The 24653-nt window shown below is 51.3% G+C and overlaps 6 protein-coding genes across 6 annotated transcripts; 2 read left to right on the forward strand and 4 right to left on the reverse strand.

The window, feature by feature from the left end:
• Positions 1 to 16: 16 nt before the first annotated feature.
• On the reverse strand, positions 17 to 1309 carry AAFC00_004587 (uncharacterized protein; the record flags this gene model as incomplete). Its single annotated transcript, XM_069344252.1, has 3 exons — positions 17 to 907; positions 1007 to 1022; positions 1146 to 1309. 3 exons carry the CDS (start codon positions 1307 to 1309, stop codon positions 17 to 19), a joined length of 1071 nt encoding a protein of 356 aa, XP_069196673.1.
• A 745-nt stretch (positions 1310 to 2054) lies between these two features.
• Positions 2055 to 4136, reverse strand: AAFC00_004588 (uncharacterized protein; the record flags this gene model as incomplete). Its single annotated transcript, XM_069344253.1, has 2 exons — positions 2055 to 3301; positions 3356 to 4136. 2 exons carry the CDS (start codon positions 4134 to 4136, stop codon positions 2055 to 2057), a joined length of 2028 nt encoding a protein of 675 aa, XP_069196674.1.
• Positions 4137 to 7442: 3306 nt separating this feature from the next.
• AAFC00_004589 (uncharacterized protein) lies at positions 7443 to 9967 on the forward strand (the record flags this gene model as incomplete). The annotated part of the gene is made up of 2 exons (XM_069344254.1): positions 7443 to 7891; positions 7963 to 9967. The coding sequence occupies 2 exons, from the start codon at positions 7443 to 7445 to the stop codon at positions 9965 to 9967; spliced, it is 2454 nt and encodes an 817-aa protein (XP_069196675.1).
• Positions 9968 to 10312: 345 nt separating this feature from the next.
• AAFC00_004590 (uncharacterized protein) lies at positions 10313 to 12989 on the reverse strand (the record flags this gene model as incomplete). The annotated part of the gene is made up of 8 exons (XM_069344255.1): positions 10313 to 11569; positions 11627 to 12124; positions 12177 to 12237; positions 12294 to 12462; positions 12510 to 12577; positions 12625 to 12691; positions 12753 to 12807; positions 12861 to 12989. The coding sequence occupies 8 exons, from the start codon at positions 12987 to 12989 to the stop codon at positions 10313 to 10315; spliced, it is 2304 nt and encodes a 767-aa protein (XP_069196676.1).
• A 510-nt stretch (positions 12990 to 13499) lies between these two features.
• On the forward strand, positions 13500 to 14144 carry AAFC00_004591 (uncharacterized protein; the record flags this gene model as incomplete). Its single annotated transcript, XM_069344258.1, has 2 exons — positions 13500 to 13905; positions 13981 to 14144. The coding sequence occupies 2 exons, from the start codon at positions 13500 to 13502 to the stop codon at positions 14142 to 14144; spliced, it is 570 nt and encodes a 189-aa protein (XP_069196677.1).
• Positions 14145 to 22925: 8781 nt separating this feature from the next.
• Positions 22926 to 24073, reverse strand: AAFC00_004592 (uncharacterized protein; the record flags this gene model as incomplete). Its single annotated transcript, XM_069348179.1, has 2 exons — positions 22926 to 23531; positions 23822 to 24073. 2 exons carry the CDS (start codon positions 24071 to 24073, stop codon positions 22926 to 22928), a joined length of 858 nt encoding a protein of 285 aa, XP_069196678.1.
• Positions 24074 to 24653: the final 580 nt, after the last annotated feature.

Genomic DNA, 24653 nt, shown 5'->3' on the forward strand with positions numbered 1-24653 from the left:
AAGAAGGCAGAGCTCCTCAATCCCTCTTCCCAAAAGAGGAAGACGAAGCCGTCAGACCACCCCCAACACCATACCCATACCCTCCTAACCGTCCGCCCCCACCACCACCACCTTCCATACTCCCCAACCCGCCCAACCGATCTTTGCCATGATTTCTCAACCGTCTAGGCAATTCGACACCTCTAAACCACGCGAAACAAACCGCGGCCGCGGCGCCCGCGCTCAACGCGCAGTAGACCAACGTGCTGGCGTAGATATGGCCACCGACGCCGGTCCAGCCCGAGGGCAATTGCGTGGTGGGGTACCAGCGCACGGAAAAGCGCAGAGGCAAGGAGTCGCCGATGACGATGCGCGCCGGCGGGCCCGCTTGGGTCGCCGACGACAGCGAGGAAATCGAATATGCTGTTCCCGCGGCGATGACGCCCGGGTCGGTGGATTTGGGCGCGGCGTGAAGCAGCACGTTTAGGTGCGAGCCGATGTGCAGGTGGCTTAGTTGCAGCGTGCCGGTCAGCGCTATGATCAGGGGGATGTAGTCTTCTGAGCCCAGGCTGCCTTGGCCTCGGATGGGGTCTGCGGCGTTGTTGTTGTTGTTGTTGTTGTTGTTGTTGTTGTTGTTGTTGTTGTTGTTGTTGTTGTTGTTGTTGTTGTTGTTGTTGTTGTTGTTGTTGTTCGAGGCGGCTTTTGCGCTCGATAGAGACGAAAGGGACAAAGGGCGCGCGGGGATGCGGCACGTCAGGGGCGCGTCGTTGTGCACGTAGAACTCCAGCAGGTGGAAGAACTCGTCGGAGATGAAGTCCAGCGTGCAGTTCATGTCTTTCTCGACCCCGAAGTATAGCTCAAGCGGCCGGCCGGTTTCGTTGCATGTTGGGAAGGCTATGTATTGCAGTTGTCCGGATGCATCTGTGATCTGTCATCGCGCAGGCTCCTTGCGTCAGTTTGGTTCGAGCTGTCGAGGTTTCGAAGAGGCGCAAGCTGCATGGCTGTGTCTAGAAGAGGGTATTCTCACGTGTTCGCCGGTATCACTACAGTATGGATCGAAGTCAGAAAGGTGGACACTTTTATATCTTCATAGAAACAGAATAACGACATGGAATCTATTCGTGAAGCAATGAAATGATACGAAGAGAGAAGACAGAAAGACATACGATGTTCTGTTCAAGCACGACACCGGAATGGCGTCTCCCTGTTTATACCGTGGCTTCTCAAGCAAGGGTTCCTGAGCATTCGACGACGACGACACGCCCGCAACCAGCGCCACGTAAAAGGCGATCAACAGGCGCACAGCCAATGGACACCGGATGCCGACCATTATTCCCGTGGTCGTCAGCTTATTTACAAGACAACAAAAGACCACAGATGTTGGAAACCAAGCAAAGAAAAGAACAGATGCAACACCCTCTTTTTTCTTGTTGTCGACTGCAAGCTGTCGAGCTTGTTTTCCCTTTACGAGGAAATCCCAAGGTTCGAGTTACATAAAGGTACATACATACAGATACACCACATGCACACACTTGCAGTAAGGGACAGTACCTAGGCTGCGCTACTGTACAAGTACCCAAGCTGCCAATGCGATACGGACTCGAAGTGGTCCGTGCATTTAACGGTTTGATAGCTCTCTTCCTACAGAGAAGCAGCATACGAGAGCAATAAAACCCAAGGTACACTCTATGCTCAGCAATGCCGACTTCGAATCACATCACAAGGACACAGCAGGGATAGATAACAGTGCAAAAGTGGTATGGCCTCGTTGGCCTCGTTGGAATTTCGTGGTATAAGACCGCTATACAAAGATTACAGCAATTACATGGCCCTCGTAAACTAGACATTTTGTTTGTGAACAAACCGCAGATGGCAAAAAACCATACAAAAGGGGTATATGACCAGAAGTGAAGAATCGAAGTGAACAAGTAAAAGGAAAGAGAAGAAGTGAATGCGACTGGTCCAGCATCTCTCGGAGATGCCATTGAGGAGTCGGGGAATAAAAGTGCAAAGGAGAAGGTGAAGAAGAAGATAAAGACCCCTTGGAAATAGGAACAATCGAAGATTAAAACGTGCTAAACCTCCTCGGTGAAGCGGCTGCCTCTGCTCCCCTCGAAGCTCGACATGGTCGCTGGCGTGTTGCTGCGATTGGCAGTGCCAGGCGGACTGAGTGGTCCTCTCGGCGTGTGAGGACCCTCGTCAACTGGAGAAAGTACAATATGCGGACTCCCGGGCGTCCTGGGCGATGCGGGACCACTGACCGTGTCAGCAGTCGCGGGGTTTATAGTGTATGGTCCACCGTGATGCACCGTCGGGTGTCTCGCAGGTCCAGGCCGCGGGCTTATGGTCTCATCTCGGTCCAATGCAGCTCCGTCGGCGAAGGGACCTTGATCGCTGTAACCGCCGGCATTGCCGCCGTAATACGACTCTCGTCCCTGTCCGAAAGCTGCAGGCATGAGCGGTGGCGGCGAACGCACGCTCTCCATGCCCTCGGAAAAGGCACTCGGAAGCTTGCGACCACTGACGCGCTGAAAGCCACGTTCGCCCGTCGCAGCAGGTGTCGTCTCGACCTCGCGTCTGCTCCTGAAGCGCCCTCCACCCAACAATGGCGCCAACACGGGAACAAGACCTGCCCTCTCTGCCATTCCAGGGGCGCCGCCGCTTGGACCGCCACCACTGGTCGGGCCGTCGAAGTGGTGTGTCGCTTCTCCCCCTGCGATTGCCTGCCTGCTGGCCACGCGCTTCCTGTACCAGCGCAGATACACCATCACAACGAGCAGCAAAACCGCCAGACCAGCGACACCACCGACGATGCCACCAGCTAACACCGAGGTGGGAGGTGTGTTGTCGTCATTGTTGCTACCTGCACCAGATAGTGACGCCGACGACGACGACGACGACGACGAGGCAGATGCAGGTGCAGTACCGGTCGCCGAACCCGCGGACAGAGCAGATTCTCCCGAGGTCGAAGCGTCGGATGTGGAGCTGGCAGATGGTGAACTCGAAGCCGTCGCGGAGACAGATGACGAGTCGTCATCGCTCGAGGAAGACGATGTCGCAGATGAAAGAGTGGACGCTGGCTCGAATGTGCCAAAGGAGGTGGTGTATTGGCCACGTGAGACCGTCGTGACCAACTCCTGTCGCGTCAATGCGATGGTCGCAACGACTCCATTTGTCAAAGTGGTGACCATAGTAGAAGAAGCAGTATAGCGGCCGAGCTCGGAGAAAGAGAGTGAGGTGGTAACGCTCGACGCGGCGGAAGAAGCCTGATTGAAGGTTGAGAATGAGGTGTAGGTCGTTGAAGACCCAGAAACAATGAATGCTGCAGTCATAGTATTAGAGGCAGAGGATCCAATTGCTTTCAAAGAGAACTTACCAGATGTTGTGAGATTAGAAGCTATAGATGATGAAGACGATGAACCAGAGAGTGTAGGTCGGCCAAGAATCGAGGACGAATTGGCTGCAGCCTGAGTAGCAGACGGAGATGTCGCCACTGTCGGACCGCTGCTGTTCAGTGATGAGAGGCTCGAGGTCACAGAGGTGATGGTTCCATTCAAACTCGACGAGAGGGAGTTTGACGACGGCTGCGCGGAGGCCGGAGCGGCAGCGGCGGTGGCGTCTGACGACAGAGAAGTCACGGGCGCTGTGCCTGTGCTGGTGGAATCTGACAATGCCGACGTCGCATCGGAGGTGGACAAGTCGGAAGAAGTGTTGCCAGCCGCTGTAAGGGTCACGACAGACGAGGACGCAGCAGTGCCAACGAGCGAGGAGGTAGTGGATGGAGGCAATGATGGTGTGAGCGATGGTGCCGTCTGAGGGGTAGTCGACGAGGCGGCGGGATCGGCAGATTGCGAGAGTGTCACGCTCGCGCCTACTGAGAGGACATTCGAGGCGGAGCTGGATGAAGCAGAGGCGGTAGGATCTGGAAAAGAAGAAGACGACGAATAGTCTACCAGACCCGTACCAAGGGGAGTCTGGCGCCGAAGGTATTGGCGACCTTTGCGATCGGGGATGTGGTTCTTGCCGTGGAGGTGGCCTTCATTGTTGCGCTGGGCCAGTAGCGCATCATGCAAGATTTCTTCCAGGCCGTGAGAGCGAGATGAGTGGTCATCTTGAGGGATGGGCGAGAGTTTCCGGCGCTTGGACGGGGCCTCCATGATAGGCCTGGCCGTGTATGCTCAGTTCTTTTTGGTTATCGCCGGATCTGTGGATGAAGATGATGGTGACGATGATAATGCTGCTGTTGCTGATGTTGGAGGTGACGATACTATCGCGACGAGTGACGCTGCATATACTGAAATATGGATGTCGAGACTGATGTCGGATCAAATGAACGGACGCTGGTGATGAGACCAGCCGGGAGAACGATTCAGTAAAGCGAGTGTCGACACGGAGTACACAATTTTGCCCGGCTAGACACTAGGTAGACATCAACGGCGCGATGGTCAATCTACGATGATGGTATGCGTCAAGCACGAAGAGGAAGCGCCGAGCGGTCGATGATGTTCCGCGAAAGTGAAGACGGACGTCTAGAGGCCAGCAGTCGAGAGGCAGTGGTAAAGGAGTGCAGTTGTCAAAAAAAAGAAAAAAGGTCAATGAATGTGACGTGGTGGTATTAGTCAATGCCTGCAATTGACTGTGATCGCCCTGTTCTCCTGCAGCTTTTCCCTACTCTTCCTGACTTTTTTTTTCTCGTCTTTGGGCTTTCTCTGCTGTCTCTGCTGCTCACTAATAAGCAAATGCGATGCAGATGGCGATGATACTGTTGATGAATTTGTTGTTGTTTTGCCAACAGCGAGGATGATGGTCGCTTTGCAAGGCAGACGAAACACAGCAGCTCAGATGCAAAAGGCAAGGTAGCGACAAGTGTAAGGTAGACAGAACCACGGAGCGGCGGGTCGTGACGGAGTGCAGCGAATGGAGTCGATTCAGTGTCGTTTGGAGCGAGACGTCTCTTCTCCCCGGGCCATAATCAGACTCTGTTAAGAGGTCTGTGTGTTGGGAAGGAAGGGAAAGGGTACGGTAGGAGAGAAAAAGAGACTTTGGGGGAGAGAGTGTGATGGAATGGATTGGATTGGATGGGATCACAGATGGAGCATGTGCATGCACCGACGGAACAATGACCAGTGAGTTAGGAATACCCTATTAGCCCAGCGACACAAAGCGAGAAAAACCAAAACTCCAGAGGCTAAAGAGAGCTACTTGCTAAGGTAGTCCAAGGTAAGGTACCTACCTTAGGCTGCAGATTGGAAGCTGTGGACCACAGAGAAGACACGCAGAAGCCAAGCAAATGTCCTAGTTCGATGCTGCAGACACACACTATCACACAGACAAAGATATCGTACAGTACCTTACAACAACACAGTGAAAAGGGCCTCCGTCACTCTCTTCTGCTACACTACTACGGAGCCTGCGGGAGCCGTTCCAAAGTCTAAAAGCCGCGTTGTTGTTCCAAGGTTGCTGTGGCACGCACAAGTGCCTGCGATGCTGCTTAATTTGGCACCATCAAATTTCATACACCTTGGTAGCGTCTACAGTACCCTGCTACCCGTGCTGTACAAGCTTCATCGATGCTCGTGCTCCACCGTCGCTCGTCCGATCAGTGTGTAGAAGCACTATGACCTTGACAGCATTTAATTTACTCATCAACCACATCATGTTATGATCGTAATTACTCTCCTCTGACCCGTCCACTCGTGGATCGCTTCAGAGATGAATCCACCTATCTGTGTCGAGGGATTGTACACCACCTTGCTGTAATCGAAGACAAGAAACAAGGATGGCCGAAAGCCATGCTCGCTTAGGCCCACCGACTCTCCATCGAAACCTCCTCATGATCTTGTGCTTCCGGAGAATGCCTTCTCCACTACGGGTTAGTCTTCTGCCCCAAACCCTGCAGGTACACGGCCAGCGCCTTCTCACCCGTACTTGTACGTGCCTGACCCATTTTACCGTCCCACGGCGCACCAGCAGCAGCAGCAGCAGCAGCGCCAGCTCAACCCTGTCGACATGATCTTTGCCAGTAGTCCTTGCTGCCATACCACCTTCTTGCGCCCCCCTCAATATATAATTTACAGTGCTCCGTACATACAGCAAATCACCCCACCTGCACAGGGTCCGGACATGCCTTCGCCGTACTACTGTACTTGACTAAAGAAAGCTGCGGGAATCCACACATGTCTCAGCCTTTCACGCACCGCCAGCGTGCTTTTAATAGCCATACCACTCGTACAAGCATAGTGCTGCGCTCTGGCTATATGCTCGTTCGATTTTCTCTCTTGTGAGATCTCGTGTGGTACGTCAGCCATTCGCCATGGCTGCGGCCTGGGAAATTGGCAAGATACACACCCTTGACAGCTCTCGCAACTATTGTCGAGTAAGGCAGAGCCAGATATCACAGGACGATGGCAGCCTCGCATCGAAGATTCATATTGATTGGTGCACAGATGCCTGACCCATACTGACCCATACTGAGCCGTTGGCTGAACCACGCCAAGACGGCTAGTTGTGCTTCATAAAACGTCCCTGAAGTCAATAAACTCTATCGTGGCATCCTACCTTGGACTGTACCGTGGCACTGCACACCGTGACAGCATGGCTGCTTGTTCTTTTCGTTCTGCACAGATCGTCGAGAAGTCGGGTTGGAGCTTCCATGGCCCTACTGTAATTGCGACGACACGAGATGCGCGCGAGCTTCAGGTACGCCCGTCGGTCGGACGGTCGGTCGACAGGTCGGATGGTCGGCCTTGTCCAAAATATATGACTATACAAGTACCCATTTCATAGACTTGCGTCCCCGCACAGCCGGCAATACATTTCGCAGCTCGACGCAAGCTCGTGCTCGGACAACGTGCACTGTACAGCAGTAGTACTGTAGAGTAAGGTAAGGTAAGTGGGCGCTTGACAAGTGCAAACCTGTGGAAGCAAGGTAACGTCACTATCACCTGCATAAGCGACTGAGCGGGTGGGCGGGGTGGCATTCTATTCACGAATCATGAGCGATGCCGTGTGTGATCTGTATGTAGTCAACGCGTACTGCATCTGCATGGTGGGCAGTTCTGTGTAGTTGGTAGTATAGAACCAGAATGCACACGACATGTCATGCTGCATGCTCATACTACAGTATGCTACGTGCTGGCTGACCTGATCTGCAACATGACGAGCCCGACTGTATGTACCTACACTCCACCACGCGAGCTTGCGAGTCTGTTGCTGCTCTTGCTGCACATCTCGCTGCTAGTTGCTTTCCTTACTGCTGCTAGCTGCCTTCTCTACCCCACTGTGCAGGTCATCACTCAACTATACCTTAATTGTACCCTAAATGCACAACCAACCAGAAGCATATCTTCCTCAAGCCTGAGATCTCTAGACATGTCGTTGTCTCGAGTCTGACTGTTTCCAATACATCGTGGAGCAATTTATTGACACGAACTCTGGCATTCCTTCTCCGTCAGGCATGAAACATGTCTGAGAAACACAACTTCACACCGGATCGGTCGCGTCCCCCGCCGCTTCCGCCGCGAGCTCCATCACATAGCCAGAATGCTGAGAATATCCAAACCTCTTCCACTCCGCCGGAATCTGAAGATGCACCGCCCTCGTATGACTCTATATTTACCCGTGAGCCGAGTGATGTGCGTCCTCCCTTGGGTGCAGCTGATCCGAGGACCTCGTCGACGCAGTCGCTCAAGCCCGTTCGCTTGAGTGGGGAGCAGTCGGACAAGAGAAGGCTGCTTCTGATATACATCCATGGCTTCATGGGAAACGAGACCAGCTTCCAGAGCTTTCCCGCCCACGTGCATCATCTTGCTGCCGCCCTGCTTGCCGAATCGCATACCGTCCACACCAAAGTCTATCCACGCTATAGGTCCAAGAAGAACATCACGTTTGCCCGTGATGACTTCAGCGGATGGTAAGCGTACATCCCACTTGCATCCTGTCACTTCCCTCACTCTTTTGTTGTGCCCTGACCTCTCTATCAAGGCTTGCTCCGCACGAGTCATCTCTCACCGATGTAATCCTGCTCGGTCACAGTATGGGCGGCCTGGTGTCTGCCGAAGTTGCCCTGTCACAGGTCGACCCTTCGAGTCCATTGCGCCATCGCATACTCGGAACCATCAACTTTGACGTTCCTTTCCTGGGCATGCATCCTAGCGTGATCAAGAGTGGCCTCGCAAGCATCTTCAGTCCAGCCCCAGGATCCCCCGCTGCATCTCCCACCCCAACCCCCGCCGCTTCTTTCTCAGATAGTGGGAATGCTTCGACAGCAGGCCACTCTTCAGAGCCGCCTGCGCTTCCGCCGAGGCGTCCTGATACACTGTTCAACCCTCAACAGGCTGCTGATCCAAACTACAATCCCCATTTCGACAATGATGTAGCATTGCCTGTGAGAACGGGCTGGCGAAGTGCATGGCACTTTGTCAATAAGCACAGTGATGATCTTTTGGGTGCTACTAAGCAGTTGGTCAAGTCGCACATGGAGTTTGGCGGCGCAATGGCAGACTACTCCGGCCTCAAGAACAGATACTGTCGCATCAGAGCCCTTGAAGAAGCGAGCATAGAAGTCAGATCTTCCGTCATGTCTGGATCCTGGGGACCGCCCAGAGTCCGCTTCGTCAATTACTATACTAGTAGCACTGGTAGGCCTAAGAAGCCCAAGACTCCTGCGGCCACTCCTGGCCTGGGCGATGCGGGCGCGTTGCAGAACCTCGAATCAGCGTCTAGCCTTTCACTAGTTCAGACACAAGATTCTGCTTCCGCGCCGACAAAGGCTGCCACGCCTCCGGAGGAGGACACTGTACCATCCGAGCCCAAGAGCCAGAGTCCGTTGATAATGGTGGACAAAGTTGAAGACGACATCGGAGATCCTTCTCATTATGATTTGGAAGAATCCAACGACGCCTTGGGTGGATCTTTGAGCATGATGGAACCACTTCCAATGTCAGATTACGATGAAGATGAGTCGGAAGAAGAATCGTGGGCCGATGCGGTGGAAGATGTGCACATCTCTAATGACAATCCTGTGTCTCTCGAGGAGACTGCCGACACTCATACCGCCTCAGCAAAACCAACCGAGCCGGCAGAGTCCAGCGCACCCAGTAGCAACCCCTTGGAGGAATCGACGAGTGTCATAACGACCACCTCGTCTCTGACCTCGGATCCAAGTCTTTCTTTGTCCATAACAGCTTCTACACTTCCACCCATCCCAGATGCTCCGCCTAGACCCGCAGAGCCCGACTTCTCCGCCTACGTTGACAAAGCCACCAGGAAATTAGCCGAGAAGGACTACGCCCGCACCCTGAAGACGTGGGAACGCGCTGTAAAAGACCGCGAGCGCGCCATCCGCGACCGCGAAAAGCTCGAAGAGAAGCGCCAACGCCAAGCCATCAAAGACGGCAAGCGGGCAGAGCGAGAGTCAGACAAAGAAGCCAAACGACTAGAGAAAGAAGCGGAGAGAATGGAAAAAGAAGCCGAGCGAGTAGCTCGACTACAGGACAAACAACAGCACGACTCGCACGAAAGCGTCTTCGAGATCCAAAGACGAGAAACAGAAAAGGAGTGGAAAGAAGCGCTGAACATGAAATGGAACGACGAAGACGGCACAGTGACGCCCATGGACTCGTCATCTATGTCTCGAACCAACACCATGACCACCACAACAACAAATGAAGGCCCAACCCCTTCCCTCTCCTCCATCCAAAAATCCCTCGCCGCTCAGGAAAAAGCAAACGCAAAAGCCAACCTGCCTCCGAGAGAACACACCTTCTGTTCACTTCCCCCGAAGGATGCATCAGGCAACCGCGACCCGACATGGATCAAAGTCTTCATGCCGGACGTCGACGAGGTCGGCGCTCACTGCGGCTTATTCTTCGAGACCAGTCCTGCCTATGAGCAGTTGGTCGGAGAAGTGGGCGAGAAGATCGCTGAGTGGGTTGGTGTGGCGGAAGGTGAGAGGGTTGCTGGGGAGCTTGAGGAGGGGGTTGATTAGATTCGTTCGGCCCTCTTTTCTTCTGAGGTTTCCCTCAACGATGGTGTATACTTTGTGTATAAGCGCTTGTGACGACTGATGTTGTCGTTCCGGATTGGAATGTGTAGACGTTATAGAATATAGATTACGATGTTCCCTTCCCTGAAGCTTACAACTTTTCCCCCTCTAATGATTATCTATCCACTGCCATGGTGCAGAGAACGTAGACACAATTGCTCTTTCTGTTATGGTGGTCCTCAAACGCTAGAACGACTCATCTTCGCTTGTGCAATGTAATGCAATGCAGGCCCAGCTTATAGAACATGACCCCCAGCAGCAGCAGAGGCAGAACAATCTTTGTTCCCCTCAGGTAGTCGCAACAGCAGAAGGCTTAACAGCCATAAACTCCCTAGCCTCCTCCTCAGAAACATGCAGCCCACCCCCAGCCGCAGGGGAAGACACGTCCCCATCACCCCCAGCCTCTCTACTCGTAACAAGTCCCAACCTCTCCTTCCTTATCAAATACCACATCTCCCTCCTATCACTTTCTCCGTCATCATCAACGACAATGTCCTTCTTCAACGCCCTCAGAAAATCATTATACATCTCCGGCGCCTCAAAGTCAATGGCTTCCTCTCTCATGACCCGCAGCGCCTCGAGCGCGCGCTGGTAGTTTGCGTCGCCGAACGAGGAGGTGATGAGGGCTTTTATGATGGCTGAGAACTGCGTGAAGAGGGACTGCACCGAGGCTAGGGATGTGGTTGTCAGCAGCGCGGATTTGAAGTCTGGGATTGCGTTCGCGGCGGTGATCTGAGGTGTGGCGTCGGTAATGGAGGGAGAGTCTGGGTTCGTGGGAGGTTTGGATGAGAGGAGAGCCGTCACGTCGAGGCCGGATAGGGGTTTCGGCGCGTCTTTGTTTTTGCGCCCACCGCCGTAGTGTCTCGAGCGGGTCTTTGGTGGCACTTTTTTCAGGTCGGCTGCATCGAGGATTTTTGAGACGAGGGGCTGGGCGCGGTCGGTGAGGGTTGCGGGTGGTGTTGAGTATTTTGTCAAGATTTCTGGGACGGGTGGAAGGGGTTTGGTGGGGTGGATTGCTCGGTGGCGGATTACTTGGTTTATTCTGTGGAGGACAGGTGAGAAGGTGTCGTCGATGTTCATGTATTCTTCCTCTTCTTCGTCCTCGTCCTCGGTCACACTGCTTTCTCCTTCTTTTTTTAGTTTGCGGATGATAGGAGAACCAGACACTGAAAGAGATGTAAGGTCCATGGCGTCTACGTAGTCGCTCATTGCATTCATCAAGTCATCATTAGGCAAGTTGCGATGTTGTTTTAGTTGTTTTCCCGACACAGTGACGACCTTGTCCAACGAGGGGAATCTGTATGATCGGACATCTTCTGCAAACGGAAGTTCGACTTCGTACAGACACTCGTGGTCGAGTTCGATGGATGGCGCCAGGAGTACTATCAGGGGCGCCTTGTCAATCTTCGTCACTAACCTTGCCACGGCGTACGAATCCAGTTCAAAGAGGGCGTGAATGAATGACGATAGTGCTAGGTTCGCTTTGTCGTTGGTTCGCATGCCTATTATGACATTGCTCCTCGACAGGTCCATATATCGTTCGTACTAAATTCCTGGTCAGCCATCGCGCCATCTTGCTTGAGAGTTCGATACACCACTGACCTGTTGTTTTGTCACAAATCCAAGGATATCCATTCCTTGCTTGGTTTCGAATGTGGTGACATTACGATCAGATTCCGAAATGGGTACAGCAGTGCTTCCGTAGCTGTATCCCTTGGCCAGTTCTTCTGGTGAAACATCCCTCTTGCCTCCAGGTGCATTCTCGTCGACGACCTGGTAAGACCGAGCATTCTTGACAGCTGCCATATCTCCGGCCGTCCTCTCATCGTGACTGGCACCGGGTGCTGGCCCCGAACTCTGGACAAAAGTACTGGCGGTAGGAGGCCGTTGCACCATGACTCTGGGATAACGTTCGACGTCAATCTCGAATGCACCGTCATATTGCTCGCGATTGCCGAGTGTGAGATGGCCCTTGTATGAGGGCACTGGCTTGGTGGTCTTGAGTCGTGGTATACTTAATTCTTCGACCGCCTGGGCAATCGTGCCGAAAATGCCGTTACAGCCTTCGCAAAGTTTTTGGAATACCTGCTCGTTCTTCGCCTGTGTTGACGTCAACTGATGTCCTGCAATTTCACGGAAATTATAAACTCACCTTATCTTCATTCTTGTCTTCTTCTTTGACTCCATATTCGGGGTCATCAAAGTCCACGCCACTGGGCAATATTAGCTCAGGTCAAGGTAGCCAAAGAATCCCGCCAGATAGCCATACAGTACGGTGAGCTCTATGTTGTCGTTTGCAATCTTGCCTGCAATTTCTTCGATGTCGTCGGTGTCCATGAGGCCACGGCCATTGGTAACAAGAACTATTCTTCGTTCATACTTGAGCGCCTTACAGAAGCTGGATATCATCTGTATTGCGATGGCAAGAGCAGACAATGCTATAATGGGGTCAGTCGTGACCATAGTCAAGAAGTTGCTCACTCACCATCGCCACTTTCGGTATTACTCGGTTTGAGTTGATCTTTTAGTTGACGGATATCGGACATCAAACATCTATAAAGTTAGGACAACACAGCGAACCAGAATCTCAGCACACTTACTGTCCCAATGGTTTGAGAACTGTTATATGCTCGTAACCATCTTCAGTGTCCAGCTCATTTTGTGTCTCTTATCTGCTTATCAGAACCTTTGCTGTCCAGGTGTACATCGTCCTGCAGCATATACGTACCATCTGTACGCAAGCCTATTACACCAACATTGAGAGTCTTGCGCTCTGTAGCGACCTACCATTACAAATCAATCTATAATTCTCACAGCCGACATGGTACGTACTTACAATAGAAGTGATCTTGTCCCAGACATATTCGAGCGTCCAATCTAGGTCATGCTGTTCGCGATCATGTCGCTGTTCGCTCGTGGACTGACCTACGTCGACTATGAAAATCGTTGCTTCCTTTGAAGCCATTTTGCAGAGAGTGTATAAGTCGAGTGGTGCAGAACACACACACGGTGCTCCATTAAAGAGAAGTTCTCCTTCGCGTCTACGCGTTAAACAGGCAGCTACCTAGCATGCCAAGATCAGGCGACTTTCACATCTGCACTCAGGAAACACTACACGCCAATTTGCTCTATCCGATGCAAATGACCTACGGTAAGAGTACCTACAGCAGCGTCTGATCTCATAAAATGTTGCGGTGGTTACTTGCAGATACTCTCAGAGATCTGCAGTTCATCAGCGCGTTCGTAACGCGAATGGATTGTGTACTTCAATGGCGTCATCACCCCATCTGACATCACGCATAGAGTTAGCATATCACTTCTTCCCTGGTACTATATATGCCCTTGTCATCTACGCCTCTCCAGACCAAATTATATAAATCCACATGCGCAGCCTCAAATCTAGCAATATATACAAGATTCGATTCTGTACTCTCCTTCCAGCCCGAAAATCATTTCAACCTAGCAATCACGCACGATGCCGTTGTCGCTAGGATCAGTGGTCGACTACAAGGCCTATCACATCCTTAGCTATGGCACCCTTCTCGGTGCCACTGTCTTTCAGTCCTTCATAGGTGGTGTGGTGGCGTACAAGTGCCTTCCACGACCGCAGTTCTCTACCTTACAGCAGAACATATTTCCGATCTTCTTCGGCATTCAGACAGTGCTTCCTCTGATTATGCTTGCTACATATCCTGGAGAGAAGTTGCTAGGTATTGGCGGAGAATACATCAGAGAGAACGTTGGCTTCAGCGGTGTCATGGCCGAGAGTAACAGATGGAGCGTTCTTGTGCCACTCGCCACCATACTTATCACTAGTGCTGCGAACATGTTCTTCGTTGGTCCGGCCACAACCAAGACGATGAAGCAGAGACACCATCAAGGTAAGACTAGCAGAGTGCACCATACGGCATGTGAGCGTACCACGTTGCGGCCTTCCCTTACTAACGCTCTTCTAGAAACCCGCGATGGCAAGAAGAGTTATGACCAGGGTCCCCACTCCCCTGAGATGCAACGGCTGAACAAGGCATTCGGAAGCCTGCACGGCATCTCTACTATCCTCAACCTTGCGGGCCTTGGTGCTATGATTTACTACGCATATGTTCTTGGTTCCAAATTGTAGATGGCGGGCATCGTACCTTTTCTGTATATAGCATTCACCTGATCTGGTCGAACCACAGCCCCTTTAGCTCAGTTGGTAGAGCGCGACACTAGTATTCTAATACGAAATGTCGAGGTCGCCAGTTCGACTCTGTCAGGGGGCAACGCAAAGCAGTGCTGCTGGCTGGTAATTTTGTCTTCATGTTTGGTGCCTGTAAACTCGGCATAGCATCATTTCATCAGAATTGAGAAACGAGCCACTATTTTTGCCATATATCCGCGGTCACCAGTGAGACGACTTTGCTTGTTCGCTAACAACCCTTGGCGGCAATTGATGGTGTCTCGATCGCCAACCTGAATAAAGCTGTGCATAACTGTGATCGGATAATAGAGACATTGATGGCAGGGCAGCAACTTGTATATCTGCTCGGCGTGGCTACGCACTCTGCTTGTCTCCTCGAATTCATCAAATTGAGTAAGGGACCTATCACAATTGGAAGTCTGAACAGCCTCTTGTATGGTGGCGCTCTACCTAGCTTATGTTAGCACGGATGACGAGCATGTGCCAAGCTCGCTTCTGGGGCGATATTTTGATCATGGTAGACCTGACTTCATACCTTCCAGACTAGGTGATTATACAATAGAACAGGGCAGCACCACAAGCTGTAGAGAATGCCTTGAGAACTTCTTCGTATACACAGGTAGGGGTGCCCAAGGGCGAGTAGATCCTTGGTTATGATCCATTTTTCGATTGTTTTCACCAAATCTCTGATCCCCCTTGATTCTTATGAGAGGTGTGTGAAGCAATTCACTGCCCTCACGAAGGTGACCGTAGTATCGAAAGAAAGTCAGCAAATCACCGCCCAACGATGGACTAAGTGAGAGTGTAAATCAAATGTAAGTAGCTGGCTAGCTACCATACGGAATGGTGGGTAGCAGCTCAGAAGTCCCCATGTCGTAAAGTTTTGCGGCAAAGGTCTTGCGTCTGCTGGTGCCTGTTGATGTCCTCTGTATTTGGGACACCCTCACAAGACCTCACACAATTGCAACTCCTCACTTACACCTGCTACGCATATAATGGACCTTATCTCTCCCTTCTTCTCTTCTTTTCTTCTTCACAAAGTCAACAACAACAGCGATCACAACAACGATAGCAAAAGCAATCATTAACCGCAATTTTATTATCATCTTTGATAATAAAAGAACATCATCAGCAGCAGCATCAGCAGCAGCTCAGTCAATACATTCTCTTGCGTCGCCATCGTCGTCGCTTGTTTTGTGACTTTTTTGTCACCTCATTATTTCAGCACCAATTCTTCTTCCCATTCCCCTTTTCCCTCCCCGTCCTCCACCATCATCATGATCCCAATCGTGTTCATTGGGATCCTGTCGGCTCTCGTCGCAATTCTCAGCGTCGGGAACCTTGGACCTGCCAGTTGGCCTGGCTTGCTCCTACAGGCTCTCCCTCAAGGCGGGATCTTGCCCCCTCACTCCCCTCTTCCCCTCTCTCTCCCTCTCCCCTACCATCGCCCTCTCTCCCCTCTTCCCCCAAGCTCGGCCGCCTCGTCGACGTCCTCCATCTTGACTTCTTTCTTTCTGCCCCCAGTCTTGTCATCCCCCTCTTATCCGGATGTCATTGGCTCTGCTGCCTTACCCACAGCACCCTATGTCATTCCCTCCCTTGAAAGAGAGACCGTCGGGGCTGCATCGTTGTTGCCCTTCTTCCTTTTACTTCTTCTTGTTCTCGCTGCCTTACTGCTCTACGGCATCTCTGCAATCTCTCTTCGCTTGGCCGTGGCCAGACCAGTAGCACCAACTGCTGGCTACCAGCGAGAGATCGAAAACCTCAACCTCCGGCTGGCCCAGCAGTGGGGGGTTATCGAGGGGCTCGTCGCAGATGCCAAAGAAGCCCGCAATGGCAGTGAAGCCTCCAGAGTCCTGCTTGAGTCTTCCCAGGCCAAAGCACTGGAGCTTCAACGCAGACTGCCTCGTCTCCAGAAAGATCTGGAGAACAAGACAGAATGCTTGGAGGAGGAGACAAAGGCACACGATCGCACCTTCAAGAAGTTGGAGCGTCTCGAGCGCCGCCAGAAGCAGGACAACATCAGCAGGCACAATCGCCCTGATGTTCGTCCATCCCTATCCATCTCGATGTACCCCAGTGTATCGACGACCACTGTCCAGCCCACTGCCACCGTTCAACCCTCTCTCTCCGTTGCCTCTACCCAGACAGAGCAACCTGAGCCTCTTGCAATGCTCTTGCCAACTTACAGTGTTGCCTCTGCCTCTACCCAGACAGAGCAACCTGAGCCTCTTGCAACGCTCCTACCAACCTTCGCCGATGCCTCTATTCAGACAGAACATCATGAGCCTCTCGGGCTTGAAGCTGCTGTCACACAGCTCAACAAGACCCTTGAGCAGCAACAGAAGGAGCTTGGGGAGAAGAGCAAGGTGATCGAGGTCCTTGAGGCCGAGAAAGCCTCTCATCTCCACAAGCTGGACGGGGAAGATCGCAAGATCAAAGAGCTTTCCACGACGCTGGAAACAGCCAACGATATTGCTCGAGATCATGCTTCCAAGGCAGCGGGCTCGGAACTTACACTGCAGGCCAAGGACGAGGAGTTGGCTTCATCCAGATCCGCACAGCTGGAGGTAACGCGCGTGTCTTCGGAGACCGCAATGAGATTACGCCAGCGTGTTGACTTGGTTGAAGCCGTCAATGAGGGGCTCTTGGAGCAGGTCACGCGCGGCCGTCAATCCATAGGGGAGATCCAGACTCTGAAGCAAGACAATGAATATCTTCGGAGACAGATCAGATCCCTGGAGGATGCCGTGGCCAGCATCAGCACCATCAATGAGCCCCCTGCGCAGGCTCCTCAGGAGCAGAGCACCACCTTGGCCGAGGTGCAGACGGAAGGGATCGACCAGGGCGCCGCTGGCGAGTTGCAGGAAGCACTCGCCATGTTCGATCTTGAGGGTGTGGACTTCAATGCCCTCGGGCCTCTTGAGCTTCCCTCTCTGAATGTGGACGACTATGAAGCGGCCGTCCGTGATCTTGAGAACCCTCTCGTTCAAGCCTTTCCCAACGTTTCCTCCGTCGAGGAAGCTAACCCCATGGCGCATGACGCATCAACTCTCGATGTGTCAGTCATGGATACAGCTGAGACTGTAGCGGAAGTTGGTGAGGAGAACGATGAGGACATGGATGCGGAGACACTGCTCCGACACTTCTTCGATCTTGACACAGACGAAGAAGAAGCAGATGTCAACTTCGAAGACGTTCCCAACATCGATTTTGCGGCTCAGGTTACAGAGCCACAACAAACCCTCTGCAAGTTCAGTCCTGCTGTACCATTTGAGGTGGTGCCAAATGAGCCACAGCAGACTGTCCAAGCATCAAATACCGCTGACTCTTCAGAGGAGCAGCAAATATCCTTCACTTTCGCCCCCCTAGGCCACTACAGCTGCAGCAGGAGTCCGAAGAGGACGAGGACGAATTTGAAGCAGAATTGGTACGGGAGTTAGAAACGGCAATGGTTTCCCAACGGGAGCATGATGAGATGCTCTCTCGACGGGTCATCAAGCCACTCCGTGCACGCCGTGTTGCTATCCAACCGGCTGTGCCCGTGCCAACTCCCGCGGGAATGCTGCCACTCAGCGCGCAGGATAGACCCATGAGAGCTCTCCCTCGACGTCGCCGTGCGATGCAGACCCAAGTGGAGCAGACTGGGTCATCACCCGTGATTCAGCAGTATAATCCCCACTGGGAGAATATTCCTGAACCGCCGGAGTTGACGCAGGAGGAGCTTGATTTTCTTCTGGATGAGGCACAAGAACTCAGCTCAAAAATGAAAGCTGAGGGAGAGACCACTTCGGTACCTCAGAGTCATCCGCCAGATGCTCAAGAGCCCGAGACTGCCCAACAACCTGTTGAGGAAAAGTTGGTGGTCATCGACCCTCAGCTGCTGGCGCTCGATAGAGCACAGCAATGAATAGAAAGTGTTTGGGCCAACCATCACTGAATACAGAGTGAATGAGCGCGCTCATCATTGATTACTATCAATGTCGCCATCACATCTCACACCTACTGAGGCTTGCCATCGCCCAGTAAGGAATACGGAATGGACTTGTGCATCCCTCCATCGCCAAATACCATCCTCGCGGTCACATCTGTTGACATGAAGTCACAAGCTTCATCGGTACCTCAGCACCCTTGAACAGAAGCTCAGAAGCCTTCTCAATCCCTTCTTCCAGAGCCCTGACCCGAGGACGAGCATGTGACGATCGACCCTTACCTACTGGCTCTTGTCAGAGCTCAGCCATGATTTATGGCTAACGAGCCTGCGAGTTCCATCCAGTCGTCACACAGCTACCTACTGGCGCTCTCGAGAGCCCAGGAGATGGTACAAAGCGAATGAGCGCAGCCGATCAACCCGCTATCATCAGACCACACGCTGGTGCTTCACATAGCCCAGCCACGATGAGCGTAACTGATCGACTCGCCAACATCAGAAGTACACCCTGGCGCTTCACATAGCCCAGGTCACGAATACATGGTGAACGAGCGCAGTCAGCCAACTCGCCGTACATCCCATTCTTGCTGGTGCTCACTATAGCCCAGCAAACGATACACAGTGAATGAATGCAGCCATCACTGTATATTGCCAACCATGCTGTCACGACGAAATCCTTCCACCGTTCGTCAGATCACAGCAGCTGATGCAATGAGAGTCTACACACTCGTTACTGAGGCACATCTTACCCATCACAGTCACCTAGTTGTCACACTACATACCTACTGGTAGCCTGACAGAGTCCAACAACAAACACATTGCAGAAGGGCTCAATCACATCCCTAGAGGCAGAAATTATCACCTCACTCCTGCATGACCTTGCTACTCGCGCTCAACGCAGCACAGCAGCAAGTCCAGAGCGAAGGGCCACTCACTGATCACTGAGTGGAATCTCCATTGCGGTCGTGGTCAACATCCATTCACGTTACACGTGTCACATGCTTCTCATCATATGCAATCACTTTACCATCACATCGCGTGTCTACTGGCGCTAGACATAGCAGAGTGAGTGAGCATGCTTGTAAAACTACCTCGAGCTCTCCTTCAATACATAGTCCTCCCGACAACTCATCTTGTCGAAGGAACATCAACCCCACATCACACCGCATGTCTACTGGCGCTAGACACAGCACAGTAGATGAGCATTCACGCAACACTGTTTCGAACTCTTGTCGGAACACAGTCCTGGCGACTCATCTCGTCGATATAACACCAACTACTATCACACCGCATGTCTATTAGCACTAGACATAGCAGAACGAACGAGCATACATGCGACATTATGTCGAGCTCTTCGTCAAAACACAGTCCTCCGAACAAGTCATCTTGTCGAAGAAACATCAAATACCATCACACCGCATGTCTACTGGCATCAGACACAGCAGAGTGAATTAGCATACATGCAACACTATTTTAATTTCTTCATTAGAACGCAGTCTTTCAAACAACTCGTCCTGTCGAAGAAACATCAAACAAGATCACACCGCATATCTACTGGCACCAGAAATAGCAGAGAGGGTTAGCATACATGCAACACTGTTTTGAGCTATGCTCTAGATTCACAGTCCTCTCGATAACTCATCTCATCTTGTCGAAGGAAAACCAAAAACCACCTAAAAACCCAAAAAAGGTCAAAACAAACAAAACAATCACCAAAAAAGTTGAAAAGGAAGATAGGGGATCGAGTGGAGGAAATTTTACCGCTGGTTTGCCATGAAGGCATCCACATACCAGCACTGGACAGAGCCTAGCAATGGAGGCAGAGCACGCGTTCACATGATCAACTCGTGGTCACAACACAAATCTCCAAACAGCCTCAGTTGTCTAAGAGTGATAAAATCATGAGCAATTGATGATTCACAACAAATGCTGAGTGAGCGAGCATACAAACGCACCCAGACACATGCTACATCGCCACCACAATATGATACCCTCGCTGGCTTGGCTTGTCGGACGCGAAGGCAACAGCAGCATCTCCGCCCCTCGTCATCAGCAAAATGAAGAGAAACCTACAAACAAGGCTTTCCTTTCTATGACAACAGAGGGACTACACAGTGAGGTGCATTCAAAAGTATCACTGCGGAGCAAGAAATACCAAGTGAGCGAGCACACACACTCGTCGCTGAACATGACCATCACATCGTCACAATTCAATGCTCCAGGCGACTCAACTTGTCAGAATCGAAATCAGAGTCGACCGAACGAGAACCCAAAGCTCAATAGCAATTATCCCTCGTTCAGACAGTGCAAGCGGCTTCAGATGTCTATGACACATAATCAGCCTTGCACATTGAAGGTTCCTCACGCTCTTGGCTCCTTTTTCTGCGACCAAATCCATTGAATAGGCCGCGTCGAAACAAGACACGTTTCCCTCAACATTAAACAATTGGGGAATCAACAAATCAAGACGCGTTGGACAGCTATATGTCTCTTCAAGAGCTATCACCAACCTTACACCAAAAGCGTGTTGCCTTACAACCTACTTGGCCCCTGATGCAGTGCCGAAACCAAGAATCGGACACATTGCACGATCTCTCTCCATGATCAATCAATTGTGAAATCAAGAATTGGAGAAGGGACGCGCGGCTTCACGTCTCTTGCTGAGCCATCATCAGTCTTACGCCGAAAGGTTTCCTCTCCATGGAACCAGACAATGAGGGTTAGGAAAGGGGTTGGACACCTGGCTTCACGTGTCTGTCATAGACATATCAGCCTTTCACCAAAAGAGTCCCTCCCCTTGGCCCTCAAAATCTTACCAGAGGCACGAGCAGTGTCAGAGGACCAAACATCCGGTCTCTCACTACAATCGTATAGCAAGGGTTAGGAAAGGGGTCGGGCGGCTTCATGTGTCTACAAAAGACATATCACCAGCCTTCCACCTAAAAGGCCCCTCCCCTTGGCCCCCAAGCTCACGCCCATGACCAAAGAAAGAAAAAGGTCAAACGCAATCAGAAGGTCTTTCCACGAGACACCTCCACATGGATATGGGCAATGACGGGTTAGTAAAGGGGTTAGGCGGCTTCACGTGTCTACAACAGACATATCACCAGCCTTCCACCGAAAAGGTCTCTCCCCTAGGCCCCTCAGCCCGCGAACAAGAAAAGCGACCCAAAAAGGTCACCAACACACCAGACCACGTTCAACAAGTGGAAAAAGACTTGAGGAAGTAAGGGAACAGAAAAGGGGTTGGCCGGCTTCACGTGTCTGCAAGAACAGACATATCATCAGCCTCCACCAAAAAGGTCCCTCTCCTTCCCTGAACCCTCGCAAAGCGAAAAATCGAAGAACCCCACCGGCCATTGATCAAAGATCTCTGTGTCGATGAACAAAGGGGACACAATCGATTCACTTTGCAAAAAGAAAAAGAAAAAAAAACCCCCCGATCAACCAAGAAGATCGGTGAACATCAAAACGTTCAAGACAAAGAAAATGAGTAGATAGTACTATATAGTCGAACGATGGAACGGTGGACGAGCGATGGTATTGCAAAGGGATCTTGACGTTGATGGTTTTCCTTTTTTCTTTTGCGGTCTTGTCTTCCTTGCTTGCTTTTTTTTCTTTCTTCTGTCTTTTTTTTCTCCTTTCTCGCTGTAATTTTTCTCTCACCAGTTGTTTCTTCTCACTGGGTTTTCTTATTTCGCTGCATTTCTTCTATTTCCTGGTTCTGCTCTTTCTTTTGTCATTTTTCTCCTCTCTCACTGTATCTTTTCTCTGACCAGTTGTTTCTTCTCACTGGGTTTTCTCTCTTCGTTGTATCCTTTCTCTCACCTGTCGTCTCCTCTTACTGGGTTTTCTCCTTTGGCCGTATCTCTTTTCTTACCAGTTTTCTCTTTCCTCCTGGTTTTCCATTTTTCTCACTGTACTTTTCTTCTCACCAGTTGTTTCTTCTCACTGGGTTCTCTCTTCTTGCTGTATCCTTTTCTCTTACCAGTTGTCTTTTCTCACTGGATCTTCTCTCCTCGCTGTATCTTTCTCTTGCTGGTTCATTCTCTTCTCGCTGTATTTTCTCTTTTCACCGGTCATGCTCTTCCTGATGTATTTCTCTTCTTGTCGGTTATCTCTCTTATTACTGTATCCCTTTCCTCGTCGGTTGTCTCTTCTTTTGCTGTACTTTCTCTCCTCACCGGTCGTCTCTCTTTCTTCTGCATCTCTGTTCTGGCTGTTTATCTACCTTTTCACGGCTTGTCTCTTTCTACTGCTTGGTTCTTTTCTTGTTGCTGCTGCTGCTTCTCCCTCTCTTCTCATGGCTTGTCTTCTACTACTTGTCTCTCTTCACTCTGGCTCTCCAGTTGTTTGTTTTCAAATTCAGTTTCATCATTTATTTCTCTCTCAAGTCTCTATTATATTCCTCAGATCGCATAGCATGGGATCGTGGCGGTTTTTGTGGTTCTTGTTTTCGGGTAGTCTGTATGCCGATTGATTGAAGGCGGACGCTTGTGGAGCTTCTCGATGCCTGCTGTATATACTCTGAGTCTAGCTACCAGAGCAGACTTAGCCGAGATCATGTATTTGCTTGAAGTCTAGCTACTAGAGCAGACTTGATCGAGGACGTTGATTCCTCCGGCCTATTGAGCTTGATCAACGAAATGGATTCTTCTGCCAATCTATCCGACTTGATCCATTGAGTTGTTGCTGTGATATACAAGTTCTGGATTTCGACGATACGAACCTCCTACAAGTTCTGATCCTGTACACCGCGACCAAAACCTAGCGACATCTCCACTAGACCATCATGTCTCCAACCCTCCCACAGCAGTCCCCTTCCTCCCTTCCTCCCTCTCATCCTCAATCCTCATCCTCAACCTTACAGCCTCCCACCCTCTCCTCACAACATCACTCATAACCCCACCTCCCAAGCGCCTGCAAGCCTCCGCAACCGGCACCAAAGCACTCTGATACAGCAATTCCTCCTCGTCGACGCCCGTACCTTCATATTTCCTAGGTTCATAAACCGACTCACTACCATCTACAGAAGAAGAAATTGAATCGAGCGCGATCCGCTGCCTCAGCGTCATATTCCTCGGAAACCGAGGCGGGGGAATATAGCGCCTCCTACTCCCTGAGTCCGACGAAGCGCTCTTCTCATCAACGCCCGACGTCTGAAGAGAAGAAGAAGCAAGGTCCGAAGAGAGATTCAGCGCGTCCTCGTCGTCCTTACAGAGAGTCTCGGCCACGTACCAGTGCAGGATATACTGTGCGGAGCGCGACTGCGGCACGAGCTGGGTCCAGAGGGGCTCGGTGTCGAAGGAGTGGATCGCGGCTTCTGGGGAGAGCTCGTCCGGGTAGGGTTGTCTGTGGGGGATCGGCAGGGGGAGGAGGCGGTTGCGGTAGCCGGACTTTTGGGGCATCAGCTCGGGCGTCTGGGCTGTGGGTTTGAGGAAGATGCAAGACATGGGATTGACGGCGTGGGTTTATGGGATTAGAACAAGACTCGAAGGTACTGTTTTTGGGCAGGGGTATATGTTCTGCAGTGCTTTACGATGGCGGGAATGCAAACTGGTTTGAGAAAATGAAGAATAGTGGCAAGACTACTCCTTTGACATTCACAAAACCAGACACAACCCTCACGACTACAACAACATATCTAAAAGAGAAATGGAAAAGAAGATAAGAAAAAGCCGCTCACCTCCTCAAACCCCTCCCTCACAGCAGCGCACCCGGCCTCCTCACTAGCATTTCTCCGTCCCTTCGGCAAGAACCAGTACCCATCTCTCGAATGCCAGCAGAGTACCACACGCTCACTGGCGAGGTGGAAAGTGGCTACTCCGGCGCCTATGGTCAAGTTCTCACTTGCGAAGTTGGCGTATACTGGGGCGCTTGAGTGGGGATGAGATGGTTTGTGCGGTTTGTTGTTATGTGGTAGGCTTGAGGATGACATTGTTTTTGGGGGTAGATCTGGATCCGAGATGTGCCTATAGAGGATATTATGGGCTGAGAGCTAGAGAGATCGGTGGTATTCCTGTTTTGGGTAAATATGAATTATCACTTTCCATGTCTATACATGATGGTTGTTGTGATGTGACCTCTGTCATGCTTGCAAAGCGTTGTTGGTTAGGATTGGCTTGGCTGTTCTGTGGACGGAGGGCGACCCTGTCTTCTATGATGGTACTAGACTGCTTTACATTTACTATATATTATTGTGCCTACATTGATCCCACAACAAAAATCCAGCCCCTGAATTAAGACTGCACGCTTGACATGCCGTCGTAAAAGTCATGAAACACCATGTTTCTGCTACCAGGCTGTGTGTGATTCACTCCTTGGGGTCTCAAAAATAGTCGTAGTTAAATCACTATCAAGGTCGTAACAGGAACCGAAGGCGAGACGGATAGCTACGTAGGAGAGTACAAGTACATTCAAGCTATATTGTTCTACATGAAGATCTACCGCAACCTAAAGTACTCTATCTAACAGCAAAGGGATCTAGAATAGCACAAGTAGTAGCCTCGAGACGGTAA

This window comes from Neodothiora populina (genome assembly GCF_041146345.1).
Source record: "Neodothiora populina strain CPC 39397 chromosome Unknown canker_contig_3, whole genome shotgun sequence".
Taxonomy (NCBI): Eukaryota; Fungi; Ascomycota; class Dothideomycetes; order Dothideales; family Dothioraceae; genus Neodothiora; species Neodothiora populina.